Here is a 14343-nt window from a genome sequence, read left to right on the forward strand (position 1 = left end):
TGCCTCCCAAACTCTTGTTGGGCAAAACCAGCACAGCTCTGGCTCCGCCATAGATGAGCAAGTGGTGATGTACTGCAGTTACTTTCGGTGGAATAAAATTAAATCCAACCTGCACTTCCTTCTGTGGGAGCACCAAGTCTCCACTCTACATAGCTGCCCATCTTCTGAAAATTTTTTAACTCGGCTGTATTTGGAAGTCCCAGGCCTCTGGCACATTTGCTTGAAACTGGCCAATAAGTTGTAAAATTCTACCTGCATAAAAAATTGAAAGCTTGGAGACTCTGGTATTATAAACCAAACTCAGAGATGTGTTTTTTTAAAGAAAGAAAAAATGAACCGTTTGTAATTTTTTAATCAAACTTGTAATTTGGGGGTCCAGAGAAACCACATATCACACCACTGCCATCTAATGGAAGAAAACATCAGTCGATCATTGGTCCTGAGGAAGACCCAGTCAGACAAAAACTATTTCACGACATAGGAGTTGTTTCTACCACCCCTAACATGGCCTCCTCCTTTTCTCATATATAAATTTAGCTCTCCTCAAAACATTCTGGGTTGAAAAAAACTCAGTAAATGTTATCCAAATGTATGACTATTCTCAGGAGAGCTGAAAGACTGGTTTGGAGTTTCTTTTTTGGAGAATTTGGTATTTTAAAAAAATGTTCTTTAACTCCATTCAAAGTCATAAGATTACTCACAGTGCCTAAAATTAATTGTGGACACCGCTCTTTTTCAAAGCCCTGGGCTGCAAAGTCCATAGGACAAGGTTGTCTCTTAATTAATTTTTGTAGAGTACAATTGTTTTCTGTACCGTTGATTAGTACCTAGAGCTTTACTGCTGTACAGCTACCATAACCTAAATAGATGGAGTAATATTAATAATGCACATCAGTTCCTTCCCCAGAACTGGCGTGGGTGGGTTTTTTGTTCAGTGTTGAGGGAGCTACATCTTTATTGCCAGAGGTTATGATTTTTCTCCTGCGTTGCACATATATCCCTACTCTGGCAATCCTATGCCATCTCTAAACAGGCAGCCCTCGAATACCCAGAAAGACAGATTTAATAAAAACGATGGCATGATCTATTAGTGTTTTACTTTCACAGTCTATTATCTACCAAGAAAGAGGACATGTACTTAATTCACTTGGGTAAGAGAGTTCCACTCTTCTAAACAAAAGCCAGGGACGTGCACTAATAGGGGGAAATGCGAACGGTGACTTCTCTAATCGCTGGCATACTGCAGAAGTGAAGTCACGCTATAATTAACAGATCTGATTCAGGATGGTTCCTGTTGAGTACCCGTGTTCAATAAGATTCTGTCGATTTGATTTATTATCAAATTGTCACTATATCAAGTAAGCATTTGTTTTGCATATGCTGCATACTTTGAGAGCGCTTAATGGAGTTGGCTCTAGCAAAACTGAGGAGCTGGGCACTGTCCTCCTCTGCCTCTGCCTGGGGGTTTCCAGGGGTCGGCTGCTGCGCTGAAGGTCTTGAGACTTTTGAGAAACCAACTTCTCAGCAGAGTACCACCGCTTCTAGAAGAGACAATATGCCTTCAAGCAACCACAGGCCAAACAGTTTTACTGATACATGAGATGCTGTGTCATGGCATCAGAGAAAAAAAAAGTTTAAACAAAGTGATTCTGCAAGACAGTTGAAAAAGCCAACGCATTGCAAGTAAGCTTTCAAAGCCGCTGATATGAGCCGCTGTTCAAAGGGGAAAAAAAAATCCTCTTCTGCTCACTCTGTGATATGAAATAGATATTTCCAAGTCTGCTGAGACCACTAAGAGCCTTCTAACATTACCCAGTCCCAAAATGCACTTCAAATGCATGCCAAGCTATTGGTAAAGTTTTATACAGACCAGTGAATCAAAACATTAATCACTATGTATAAATGGAAATTTTACTTTCTATTTCTCTGGAAGGAAACAAAATTAAACCAATTATTTGCCAGCAATATAGACCTACAAATTTTGGAAGCAGTAAATTAAGAATAATCACAGATTAGATATGTCACAGAATACTTGAGCATCTTGGGTCTCCTTACAGAAAATATTTGCTAGGCCATGAGTTCATTTATGAAAAGATAATGGCCCAGGAAATATTTTCCTTAATTGCAAAGAAGTCATTTAAGAAAGTGTCTGGGGAACTAATTAGGAAGGAGTTTCCTCTATAGAGGACCTGGCTTTAAATTCAATAAGCAATTTTTAGAGGACTTGCTTGAGACACAGCGCTGGTTAGATGCAGGCAAGAATGTTTGCTGAGGTGCAGCACCATTTTGCAGGCACGGAGGCAGGTGTGTCTCTGAGTCCCCACCACGGCAGGCAGCAGCCAGTATGGGCACGCTCCAGCTATGGTGACTTGCTCAGCACAACCCAAACCCTCTCTTATTTCACTTCAGCAGATGTGGAAAACATTCAAAACTATACAAACAGGAGAATCTCTACCTCCAAGCTAAAGCGAGGTTTTGCGAAGCACTCGTGCATTTTCAAGACACACATAATGCCTGCTGGCCAATCCAACAGGTGCCAGGAAAATAGTTCACCCAACGGCATTGCACGCTCCCACGGAGTGCCATCGCTTCATTACGTTACCTAAAAATCTGATAATGCATCATCTGTAAGCCCAAGGGGACTGCTACATATGTATTTTTGAATATATACATGCACTTCTTTAAATTTATCTAGTATCTGGTAACTTCTTGAGATAGTCAAATTTATAGAGCATCATAGTTCATGAGCCTGTAGATCAAACAAGCTTTCATTTGATAAGGTAGGGTATGAGTTTTATTTTGACGTATGCCTGCCTTTAGGGTGCTTAGAAGTCTCCTTCAGGTTTTTTCCCTAAAAGATTTGGCTGCTAGTCTAATATGGTTACAGAGTAATACAACTTTTTAATTAAAACAGAAAACAAAATTCTCCGGCTTTACTTTTTAAATACATGGGAATGAAACTAAGGTTTCAAAAAACAGAAAAAAGGCTAAAAAAACCTTCCAAACATTTACAGATTTTAAACAATTAACATCATGATGTTTAAATGTATCTCTTGTTATCAAAAAACTTAGCATGGCAAGTTTGCCTTTTTTTTTTTTTTCCCCCTTTTTATACCATTTTGAAATGGGGAATTAGTGACACTACTGAAGACTTTGTCCTAACTCGGGAGAAACGGGTTTATCAGCTGGCTTGCTCACCAAAATTGGCACAACTCAGCATAGTTTGCACTCTCTGTTCAAGAGATCCAGAGCCAGATTAGTTGGGGCTGCTACAGGTCAGTAGTGAGATGGATCGGCAGAGCCATACATAAAACTTGCTAAGTACCTATCCACAATCAGCATCTATTCAGCCTTCACAAATGCCTCACTGTCAGAAAACCTGCCGACTTAAAATATTCCATACTGCTACACTTTTAATAACCTGTGAACTACTATGCCACTGATTACATAAATCTTTGGAATGGATTAAAAAAAAAAAAGCAAACAAACCAACAAAACTAATGCACAAAAAAAGTCACCACATCTATTGTCTATCCTGGCATCAAAAATAGGATTGATTTATTTTTTTACACAAGTCTAGAGTTTCAAAATTAAATAAGTCTGTTTTACAAATTATTTACTTTCTACAAGATCTATTTCCCCATGAAGCACGCTGTGCATGCCCTCCTAGTGTGAACAGTTTACAGTCTGTGATCAGGCACAGACCTACTTGGCTGGATTTTTTTTCTCTCTCAAAATGGCAATTCTGAGAATCATAAATAACGTAGCACAGTTATTGCAATTTGAGCTTATTCCCAATAAATAAAATTTATTAACTAAATAGTTTTCTATGCAGCTTAGCGCTTTCTTCACCAGCTTATTATTTTACATAGACTTGCTTCGTGTTGCTAGTCACAAACAAATTGTGCCATCTCAAGTATAATAGGAATGGGGATTAATATAAAATGAAAATGCATAATTGCATATGATCACAAATAACCTTTAATCTTCATAGAATATGTGCAAAAATTACTTTCTAAAATGTAAAGTTATGAAAGTCTTTTGTCTAAGATACACACCAAGTTATATCTACTATATGCTTATAAGCTTTGTTTGTGAGAGTACCAGAGGAGAAGCCTCCTGCTCATTAAGCTCCAGTGCATTAGGGTACTTAGAGATGCTGGTGAACGTAAGCGGATGAATAGCACCAGTGACACAAGTCAGGACAGACTCCTTTTGGGAGATATGAAGCAGCACTTTATCATGCCATTCCCATTATCTCCAACACTTAAGAGTAAGCCTCCAGTCATCCCATTTTTGTTACATAAATAAACTCTCAATTTATAAAATAGGTCATGGTAAATTTTAAGTCCTTGTCTAAAGACAGCAAGGCAGCTGGAGAAATAAAATGGAATGTGATATACGGTGGGTTAACACAGATGACCTCATGGCATTTTTTTTACCATAAACCCACCGCAATCCTAATGACTCCATATCTGCATCCACAGTTTTCATATTTTAAAAATTAATAGATCATTGCTAACATTTCTCAACAAGAAAAATGCCATAATGAAATATTGGAATTATAAATAGAGTCTCTCTAGTTCCCCTCATCATGTTAGGCACATTTCTCTCCTAAGACAAACACTGCTATTCAACAAATCAAGTCACACATGGTTTGAAAAAAATATACATAAAATGAAGAATATGTAGTCCAAGTGTTTGTCTCCTACACATTACTGTGATTCATAGGTTTTATTTATTGAAAAAAATTCCCGCAGGTGGGATTTTGGACTTTTAGTCATTCTCCCGTGCTGATCTTCTCAGGTCCTTGCAAAATGCTCAAAATCATATGAGCTCCTGATTAAACCAGGAAGTAAATCTGCATGCATGCAATTAAAGTGTCTGCAAGGGCAGATGCAGATGACAGTAATTCATCCTCTAAGAAATGGGCTTGTGTATTTGGCAGATTAACTGTTCTGTATTCCATGGCTGTGAGGTATGGAAACTGTACTGTGAACAACCATTACTCATTCCCTCAGCTCTAAGCACGTAGGTCTATCAAAGGCAAGCCAGTCTGGAGAGGGCGGGGGGCGAGGGCTGGAAAGAGAAGATTCTACACGTTTCAGATTAACGCTTCTCTTGAATGGTTCCTTTTATTTCGTTTTCCCCTACTTTTTAAATTAGCAAATACAGTAGACCCAGAAGGGAAATGCACAAGGGGGACAGGGAAAGAGGGGAGGGAAAGGAAAAAGCAAAAGCAGCTAAAACTCTCAGACTTGTTCATTAGGGGTTTTTGTGTTTGAACATCTGAATGAATCATGTGTCTGTTTTTCATTATTCTCCATATGTGATTGTTCCCTGCTTTGTTCAGTGATTTCTGGCCATTTTGTCATGACCGTGCTTATTTTGTTTTATATATTGTTCTATTAGAGGGTGACTGTTGCTCCTCCTCTGCCTCACTTAGCAGTAATGCCACCAACAAAGAGCAGTCTGAAAATGAGAGGTTACGTCAAAAGGTTTCCCTAGTGAACTCTCTTGCAGCACATACGATTACTTTAGACCTGACTGCTTAATTCATACCAGAGAGAAATCCTCAGATAACACTATACCTTAGCACAACAATGTAGTGGGTGTCTTTTTAAAAATCTGAGGAATACTGGAGAATGACTTAAAGTCCATGCAGAGCGTTTTCCCATGTTTTTCCAAGAGGAAACCTAACACTTCTTGCTAAGCAGTAACCTATTTTAACAGATCTGCTATTACATGAGGTATTTGAAATACATGGGGTATTTGGAATAATTTCTTTGCTATATTAACTACTTTCAACATTCAACTCTGCTCTATTCCTTGGTCAACACACAAATGACACCGAAATAGATTCTGAAATCTCCAATCATGTGATAACTTCTTCTATCATCTCCTTGAATTTAATCCACCCTACTGCATTGGATACACATCACAGGATGTTCTGTTCATTTAACAAGGTGTCTTATATTTTGCGGAAGGTGAGTGAGATCCAGAAGACTGGAAAGGAGCAAACAAATTGCATAGGTTTTTTGCTTTTTGAGGTTTCTTTCTGTTCTTTTATTTATTTATCTAAGGAATGCATATAGGCCCCAGTGTATTAGAGAGATTTTCAACTCCTGGGAAAATCTTAAGAACAAATAGTCATATAAATCCATTCACAGACCCTCAAAGGTAACAGGTGATTAGTACTATGCAGCATGATTTACCAAGAATAAATAATGTCACACCATACGTCTGTCTAGAAGTAGGTAACTAGTCTTATGGCTAGATAAGTACTATATATTTTAATTAAAACTTGGTTGTCCCTCATAACCTGAACAGATAGGAGAAATATGATCTAGCTAAAACTGGTGTGATGTAGGTGCCAAGCTGATTAGCAGATCCAATTTTAAAAAGTTCTCAATGGCTCAGTGTTGCACTACCTGGTGTACTGAGAGGGTTTCCTCAAAAGTCTTCCCCAGGTCTGTTGTTACTCAGTCTTTTCAAAGTTATCTTGTCCAGTGGATTAGAGAAATCATTTATTAACCGTAAACAAGAGGCTACTAAAGAGGTAAGTGCTGCAAGCACTCTGGAGACTTCAGATTTGAGAATAATCTTAGCAAATTAAGGCGTAGCCGGGAAAAAAATGGGATAAAATTCAATGCAGACAAATGAAAAGTACTAGCCTTAGGAGGGAATAATCAACAGTACAGACCAGAGCACACAATAAGGAATGCCTGGCTGGCAGCAGCGCTGCAGAAAATAACAGAACCAGGGGCTGCAGAGAATCTCTTAGCATAAATCATCACTGTTGTTCTCATGCAACACCCTGTGCCTCAGAAATGTACCTATATTTTAAATACACATAGTTATTTACATGGATATATCACCAAAAAGCACAGTCATGTGATCAGAGAAGAGAAATGAAATAACCTCTTCACACTATGGAAAATGGTAAGATTTAGGCCATCCGATATCCTGCACCCAGCTCTAAGGCCTTCAAGTAAAAAGTGAGCTAATTGGAGACCAGCAAAGTGCAACATCATCAGAAACTTAAACCAAACTGCCTTTAAGGAAAAAGTGAAAGGACCAGTGTTTAGTCTAAGGAAAAGATACAGCAGAAGCATAGCAGCCTTCAAATACATATGTTTGCTGCAAAAAGGAAAGGAATAAACTGTTCTGCATGTCCCCTGGGGATAAGAAAAGAAGCAATAGGCTTAAATTGCATCAAGGGAGATTTGGGTTACACATTAGGAAACGCTTCATTATAGTGAGGAGAGGGAGCGCCATCACAGGTTGCCTGAGGAGCTCGAGGAATCTCCACCGGCGGAGGCCTTTGAGCGAAGGTTACAGAAACACCTCTCAGCAGTGGGTTAGAGCTGATCCTGCCCCAAGGCAGGTCCTGACCTCTTGAGGTCCCTTCCACTTCTGATTCCTGGAAAGCTTTTTTTTTTTTTTTTGGCAATCTTATTGAAGAGGAAGGAAATTGTATCCAGCGTTTAAAGCAGCAAAATGTCTATTCTTTTTATGCCACAAAGCATACCATTAATAAACCCAATTATGTTTACGATCTTTTAATGGCACCACTTACGTCGTAAAGATCCATCTTTGAAAATGCAAATAAGTATCTCTGCCCTACAGTGTAATACAACAATGCAAAAGCAAACTTTTACAAAATTCCAACTCACTGTTATATGGCCCCTACGACAATAATCTCAAAGCTAACTATAATATAAAGAACACCAAAGCCAGATGTTTCCCTTTCTCGAAATTCTACCATTCATATTCTTTACAATCTTTTCACTTCACATCTTGTGTTTTGCAAACAGATCCATTTCTCTTCTTCTTTTCTGTTTACTGCTGGCAATGGGAACAGAAGGAAGTTCTGATCACACGGCACCACGTTTGTGGAGTGGCTACCAGTCAAATATGCATTTAAAAGCAAAACAAAAAGTTAAGAACAATCAATCATTGGGCACACTTTCCTCAGATACTCTCCACCAACCTTTAGGAACCCAGCTGAAGCATCTACACTGGTAACACAGTAGTCTCATACAACGAAGATCAGCAGAGACAAATACGTTTCTCACTGATGTGGACTTCATCTCATTATTCAACATACAGCCCAGTTCAAATTCAACTCCGTCTGCTTGACTTGTGCTGCCATTTCAAATAGACATATTTCAGAAAAAAAGATGAAAAAAGGATGGAGTTGACATATGAAAGAACAGAGAACACCTCAGTCTTGTATGATAGTGGGAAGGGGGACAAGGACCTACATGTCTCCATCCCCAAAGGAAGGTCTTAGTTGGAGTGTAAGACAGCAAAGGGTGGCCCCAGGGTTACACCAACCTACCTGATCACAGACTTCCTATTCAGAAACCAACCCTATTAAGTTGGGCTTAAGCACCAACTCCTTCCCGCCCCAGAGCCCTAACCCCAAGTGCTCCTACCCCACCACAGCACTCTTCGTCCTTGTTAAACCAGCTCAGAGTCCATCCGATGCACTCAGCCCCTTCATAGCCCCATCACGCTGGAAGTGATCCTCTCCCTACAGCTCCCCACACTGCACCTTGCCTCCAAAACTCAAAATCTCCTGGCCATGCAGCAGTCAGTGGCAGGCATGTCCATCTCCTCCCGGCTTTGCAACTCCAGCACTCACCTCTGTTCCCCCCTGACACCCTGCCACGGATTTCTGCACTTGATCCAGTCCGTCTTCCCACAAGGGTATTCTTTCATAATATAATAAAAACAAAAAAACAAAAACCCAAAACAGGTCTTGTTCCTGGTGTAATATTCAGAGAAATACAGACAGAGCGATGTTATCAGAAGTCTGCCAAAACAGTGATCCAAGGAAAGAAAACGTACATCCAGCAAACACATGGCAGTACCACCTCTGATGATGGCCCATGACTGATGGGGTTGGTGGAGTTTTCTAAGACTCAAACCACAGTCTTCCAGCCTACTTTTGCGTGGCTTATGAATGCTGCTGTGGCAGGCCACCCACTTCTACAAACTGCAAGAACATTGTTGGTACAGCTGGCAAGATTTTGCCCCATCTCATAATTTCCCCAGTTGTCTTTCTCTGCTGCTTCTCTTCACTCACTATCTGGCCACTCATGAGATATTCCTGTACTGCAATGCTTTTTCTTTTTACTAATCCCTGTAGAAATGCTGTCCAGAGTGTGCTTCTTATGAGAACAACCCACTTTAGTAGATCTTACTACTCCAAAAGGATTCTGTATATCACTAGTTTAAAGTTACAGACTCATTTTAAAGCAGAGCTTCTCCCCCATAGACTTGATGGTTCTTCAGACTGGTAAATGAATAAAAATTCTAGTCCTAAGATACCATTAGTCATGTTAGTCAATATTTATCTAGGCAAATACAGCTATACACATACCTGAAACACGCTGTATTTCACTTAAAAATGTTTTCATACGTTAGCAGAAAAATGAAGAACATACAAGAATCATTTTTGTATCTCAGTATCGCAACTGGTAGATATATTTGTGTCATAAAGAATATTTTCTTCTTCCATTAGTGTAGGCCAAGACTTCACAAAAATAGAAAAATTAAACCAGGTTTTGCTTGGGAAACTTTTCCCAAAGATTTCTCATTTTTATATAGGAAATCAATTTGCATCACTGATGATATCATTCAAATCAGACAGCACTATGTGGTTAGAAGGTAATTTACTTTTCTGCTGAAGCAATTTGATACTTGTTCTGATTTGTGATCTTCATTTTGTTTGTTAATGAAAAAAATTAATGAGCAATGTTACTGGAAACACAATTCAAAGCTTTGGCATTATTAAATATGTTTGTAATACACCGTACATTATGTTGATTGCACAGTTGGAGCCAAAGCCTTGGCAGTCAAGACACCAGTCAATCATTCAAACAGACAATGAACTCACAGGGTGGACATTTTGCACGTACCTTTGCACTGATTTGTGTTTTTGTCAAGAATTGCCTTTGTGGATACAATTTTCCCATACCTATGGAGAAAACAAAAAAACAGAAATACATATTATTATATTTTAATGACGTACATAGTTATTTTTACACACATATAACACATATACCAGGAAGAGATCTACTGCTCTTGAAAAATATTTGCCTGATACTCCTGGAGAGGTTCCTTCTGTCACCACAGTTCAACAAACACCTTTAGAGGTCACCCGAAAATCACTGGTCATTTGCCACACCCTGTCCCACTCTGGTCACCATGCTGCATTGCCAGCATAAATGCCAATTATAGGAGTGACTTTAAGACATCAGCACTGGTAAAGATGTTTCTTTGGTTAAACTAATTAGGTTTACTTAAAAATATTTTCTTATTTTTAGCTCCGAAGCCAGGTTTGGTTTAATACAGACTGTTTTAATACAGGCTCCTCCAGGAAGAAATGCAGTAAGAAAAATGCAAGAGATATGGTCATTTATTTAAATGCATGCACATGCAACTCTGCTCATGTGCGCATCCATGCCTGCACATACACACTCTAAACTTCTGCCTTAGGTAAACAGAAGCTTTGAGGTTTAGGTGCATCTCCTAGCTCTTTCCAAGATGAACATTAATACTTTTTTGAATTTATGTTGCCTCCCATAGATAGCATGGCACTGCACCACAACTTGATAGACTTAGCATGATGAAGAGGGAATTTGGGCAGCTACAATTTGGTTCATTAAGCAACTAGACCATAAAATAGGTATCTGTCTTTACCTCACAGAGGTTAAGACTAAAAATGCAGACTTAATAGTAAGCATCACAAAACCCTGGTAAAAGATCACAGAAGATGGCCATATACGGCTGAATATAAGACTTCAGGAGAAAAAGGCAAATAATTTTAGTTCTCAAATCACTGATACGTCTTGGTCCTGCTTCACTGAAGAGAAATTCCTCTAAAATGTCCTTTCCCAGAGCTTTTTAAAAATCATTACTAGTATTCTGATAGATTGGGCTTTCATTTGGAAGCCTCTTCCATGGAACACAACTTTCACCATCAATGAAGGATGTATTATTATAAAAGATTACAATAAAATTGTATCTTCTAATGGCAAAGCAGTGCCCATGGAAAATAACCAGCAGTTCGTCTATTACAAACCACCAAAACGTATGGCAGACCAATTTTTGTTTGGTTAATCTTTATTAACAGTAATATACATTTGGTGTTAGTGACTTCTACTTGAAATTCAGAAACCAGGATGGGGGAGACCTTGCTGCAATGCCCTTCTCTGCCTTGGGAGAAAACCCATGTCTCCTACTATACAGGAGGGCAGCTAGAGTACCATACTATATATTCAAGGACATGTTCCTCTCTGTCCTACCAGTCTGTAAATATACTCAGTATACCAGGAAAAAAGAGAGGCAAGAAGAGAGAGAAGAGAGGCGAGAGAAGAAAGAATAGAGAACAGAGAAGAGAGAACAGAGAGAAAAGAGAACAAAGAACAGAGAAGAGACAAAAAAGAGAAAAAAAAAGAGGAAAAAGAGGAAAAAAGGTAAAAAAAGAAAAAAAGAAAAAATGAAAGGACAGGGAGCCAAAGAGGGAATGGTACCATCACTCGTAGGGAAAAGAGGACCTTTGGGCTTCAGTCTGGGGCCCAGCAAACACTTAAATACCTCATGAAGGGGGAGTAGCACCAATGGGAAAGACTGGGAACAGCCTGCCTAGCATACTTTTTGGTACCAGCATAGAACATCTGAGGCAATTTTGTGCCTGACAAATTTCTCTGCTGAAGTTTCCACACTGACTGACATGTAACCACTCAGCTTTAAAGGCTACTCTCTCCATCTCTCTCTACTCTGTTTTTGTCACTGATGCAAAGTGAGACTTTCCATTTTCACTGTTTTTCCTTTCCCTAAGAACTTGCAAAAGCACTTGTTTCCATTTGACTTTCATTTCAGGGAAGGAAAACATGTTTTGCTTTGTTTTATTTCAGATTAAACCAGTCAGAAGGAGGGCAAACACCTAAAGATATTAACCATTTCCGCAATCTAAGTTGAGTCCCAATTTAGCCATCTTTTAGGAACCAAAAAAATTGCACAAGCCTTCCTCCTCTCAACACACCCTCAATTTTTGCTAGCTCTGTAGACAGGCAGGATTCTGTGCTCTGAAGGCAGGCGGCATCCATTGTGCCCTCCACCATGATGGGTACACGGGCAGGTAGTTATGGGTCTATTTTGCCATAGCTGGCTCCACTCCAAATACATACATAACAGATTTAATGTTAACCATGAGATCACATGCTTTTCTAACCTCAGGTGTTTCCAGAATTGGGGCCTTTATACTCACTTAGTTCCACTTAATTTCATAATTCTTCATGGTAATACCTGAAGTTGACTTTGGCCTCAAAGACATTAGAGCACACATCTTAAGAAGGCAAAGCCAAATTCTCTGCCAGTGTGATTTATGGTTGTTCAGTGGGCCAACCTACCCAGCAGGAAATTTGGCCTGGACAGTGCATCTTCATGTATTTGATTTATTTAGATTTAAAATCAAATACATGAAAAACATGCAAAAACATGCCTATCTTGTACAGTAAAAGGCCTCTGACAGATATATGGAAAAAGAATCCAACAAAAATCAGCGGCTAACCCACAACAACCTCAAATAAAACACAACCCCTACCTAAACTTCCGCCAACAAAAACTAAAACCCAGCCTCGATTTCAGTCCTGCCACTCCTAATGAATTGATATGTTGTTTCATCCAAATCACGTGAGAGCTAAAAGTTAACAATTCTTGCCAGCAGAGACAGGCATTTGTGGTTCCACTGCTTTTATTACAGATTTCCCAGAGTTATTTGCTACATAGTGTGATCCTGCAAACACTTAGCTACACTAGAGATTTTACTCTCACAAGTAATTCAATTCAGTCCAGACGGGGCTTCCTCCAGCACGTAAAGTTACATGCTCACCTTCACTTTCCAAAAACAGACATCAGAGCAGTTAAGAGGCACCACAACAACAAACACCATTATAGGCAATTAGTCATATGCAGGCGATTTAATCTACCGCTATACACCTTGAGTGCTACCACAAGGAAGTAATTGGGATTAATTTGGACACTGTTTTCCTAAATATTTCAAGTAATTATTTTACAATAATCAGAACATCAGTTCTGATGAAGAACGTTAGCTTGTGTGCTGCATGAAATCAGGAAGATACTTTGTTCTTACTAATGTAGGCACGTTTCTTTCTTGCATGTGTGGAGAATGGTATCAAGTTATGTCTCCTCTCCAAAGTTGTTTGGCTTTCTGTTTGTGTGACCTTTAATTGTGATTTGATTCACCCAGCAGTACCAAAAATGTGTTTGTCAATGGGGACGCCCATAAAAAGAAGGATGAAGTACAGCACGAGGGCTGGCCTCTTGTTTTCTTCTGTTTAAATGGGAACTACTATAATATCTAACAGCCTGCATGCCTTTGTTCTACAAACTAAGATATCCTTAATGTAAAAACTACCAGGTATGGTTTGCTTATCATGAGAAAACATGAGCACTATTTAATTTCCTCCTGAGCTACAGTGCATGGAGATATTCTTTCAAAGACTTTGAATCAAAAACTCTGGTCAGAAAAAGATAATTGTGGAATGAAGTTCAGCTCAATGCCTTATTACCAACCTTTCAACATAGTGACTATATCATTAAGGATCACCTACTGCATCCCAGTATCCAAGAGGATAGATGTTATGAATCTGCGAGATGGCTATCTCAAGAAGGTGTCTACTGAACAACTAAACCGAAATTTCCATTCAAAAGAGTTCCAGACATACAACATGTGTTGTTTTTCATTACATTCTTCCCCAAGTGTTATTTAAAGGCCTAGTAAGCACAAATAAAATTGTTTACATGCTTTTTAAAAAAATCCTTTTAATCCCTTATATTCAATTATGCTTTTAATGTTTTTTTTCCATGTAATAATTTTCATTTACAATCAATTCATACAATATTATATGTCAGCAGCAACTACACAGACTAGGACTTCAGCTCATTAAGAGGATCCGTGCAGTGAGATGGTGACTAGCTGTCTTCTTTGTGTCTCAGCATACATAAGGACTCCCAAGAAAATTATAAGGTTTAAAAAATGCAGGTAGTACTTCCCCAGAACAGAGAGTTACTTGTGGAACTCATTGCCACAGCCCGTGCTGATGCCCCACAGAGCGCATCTCTACAAAAAACAATCAGACAACTTCTAGGATGGAAAAATCTGTCATGAAATTAAAAGCAAAGACGTGTTTGTGGCCCTGGAAGTCACATACTGCCAGAAACTGGGAGATGGTAACAGAGAAATATCATCGCAAGCTGTCCCTGTTTTAACATCAGGCACCTCCACAGCTGCCGAAACAAATTCCT

At 39.1% G+C, this 14343-nt stretch overlaps 1 protein-coding gene across 3 annotated transcripts in view; it reads right to left on the minus strand.

Moving 5' to 3' along the window:
- RBMS3 (RNA binding motif single stranded interacting protein 3) overlaps positions 1-14343 on the minus strand; it is a gene marked incomplete at its 3' end in the record, with an annotated part of 447733 nt that overhangs the window by 306406 nt on the left and 126984 nt on the right. For all 3 annotated transcript variants that reach the window (XM_082015151.1, XM_082015150.1, XM_082015149.1), the window contains exon 3: positions 9930-9988. In XM_082015151.1, the coding sequence (XP_081871277.1) occupies positions 9930-9988 (59 nt within the window). The remainder of the gene's footprint in view (positions 1-9929; positions 9989-14343) is intronic.

This window comes from Phaethon aethereus (genome assembly GCF_964289735.1).
Source record: "Phaethon aethereus genome assembly, chromosome: 2".
Classification (NCBI taxonomy): Eukaryota; Metazoa; Chordata; class Aves; order Phaethontiformes; family Phaethontidae; genus Phaethon; species Phaethon aethereus.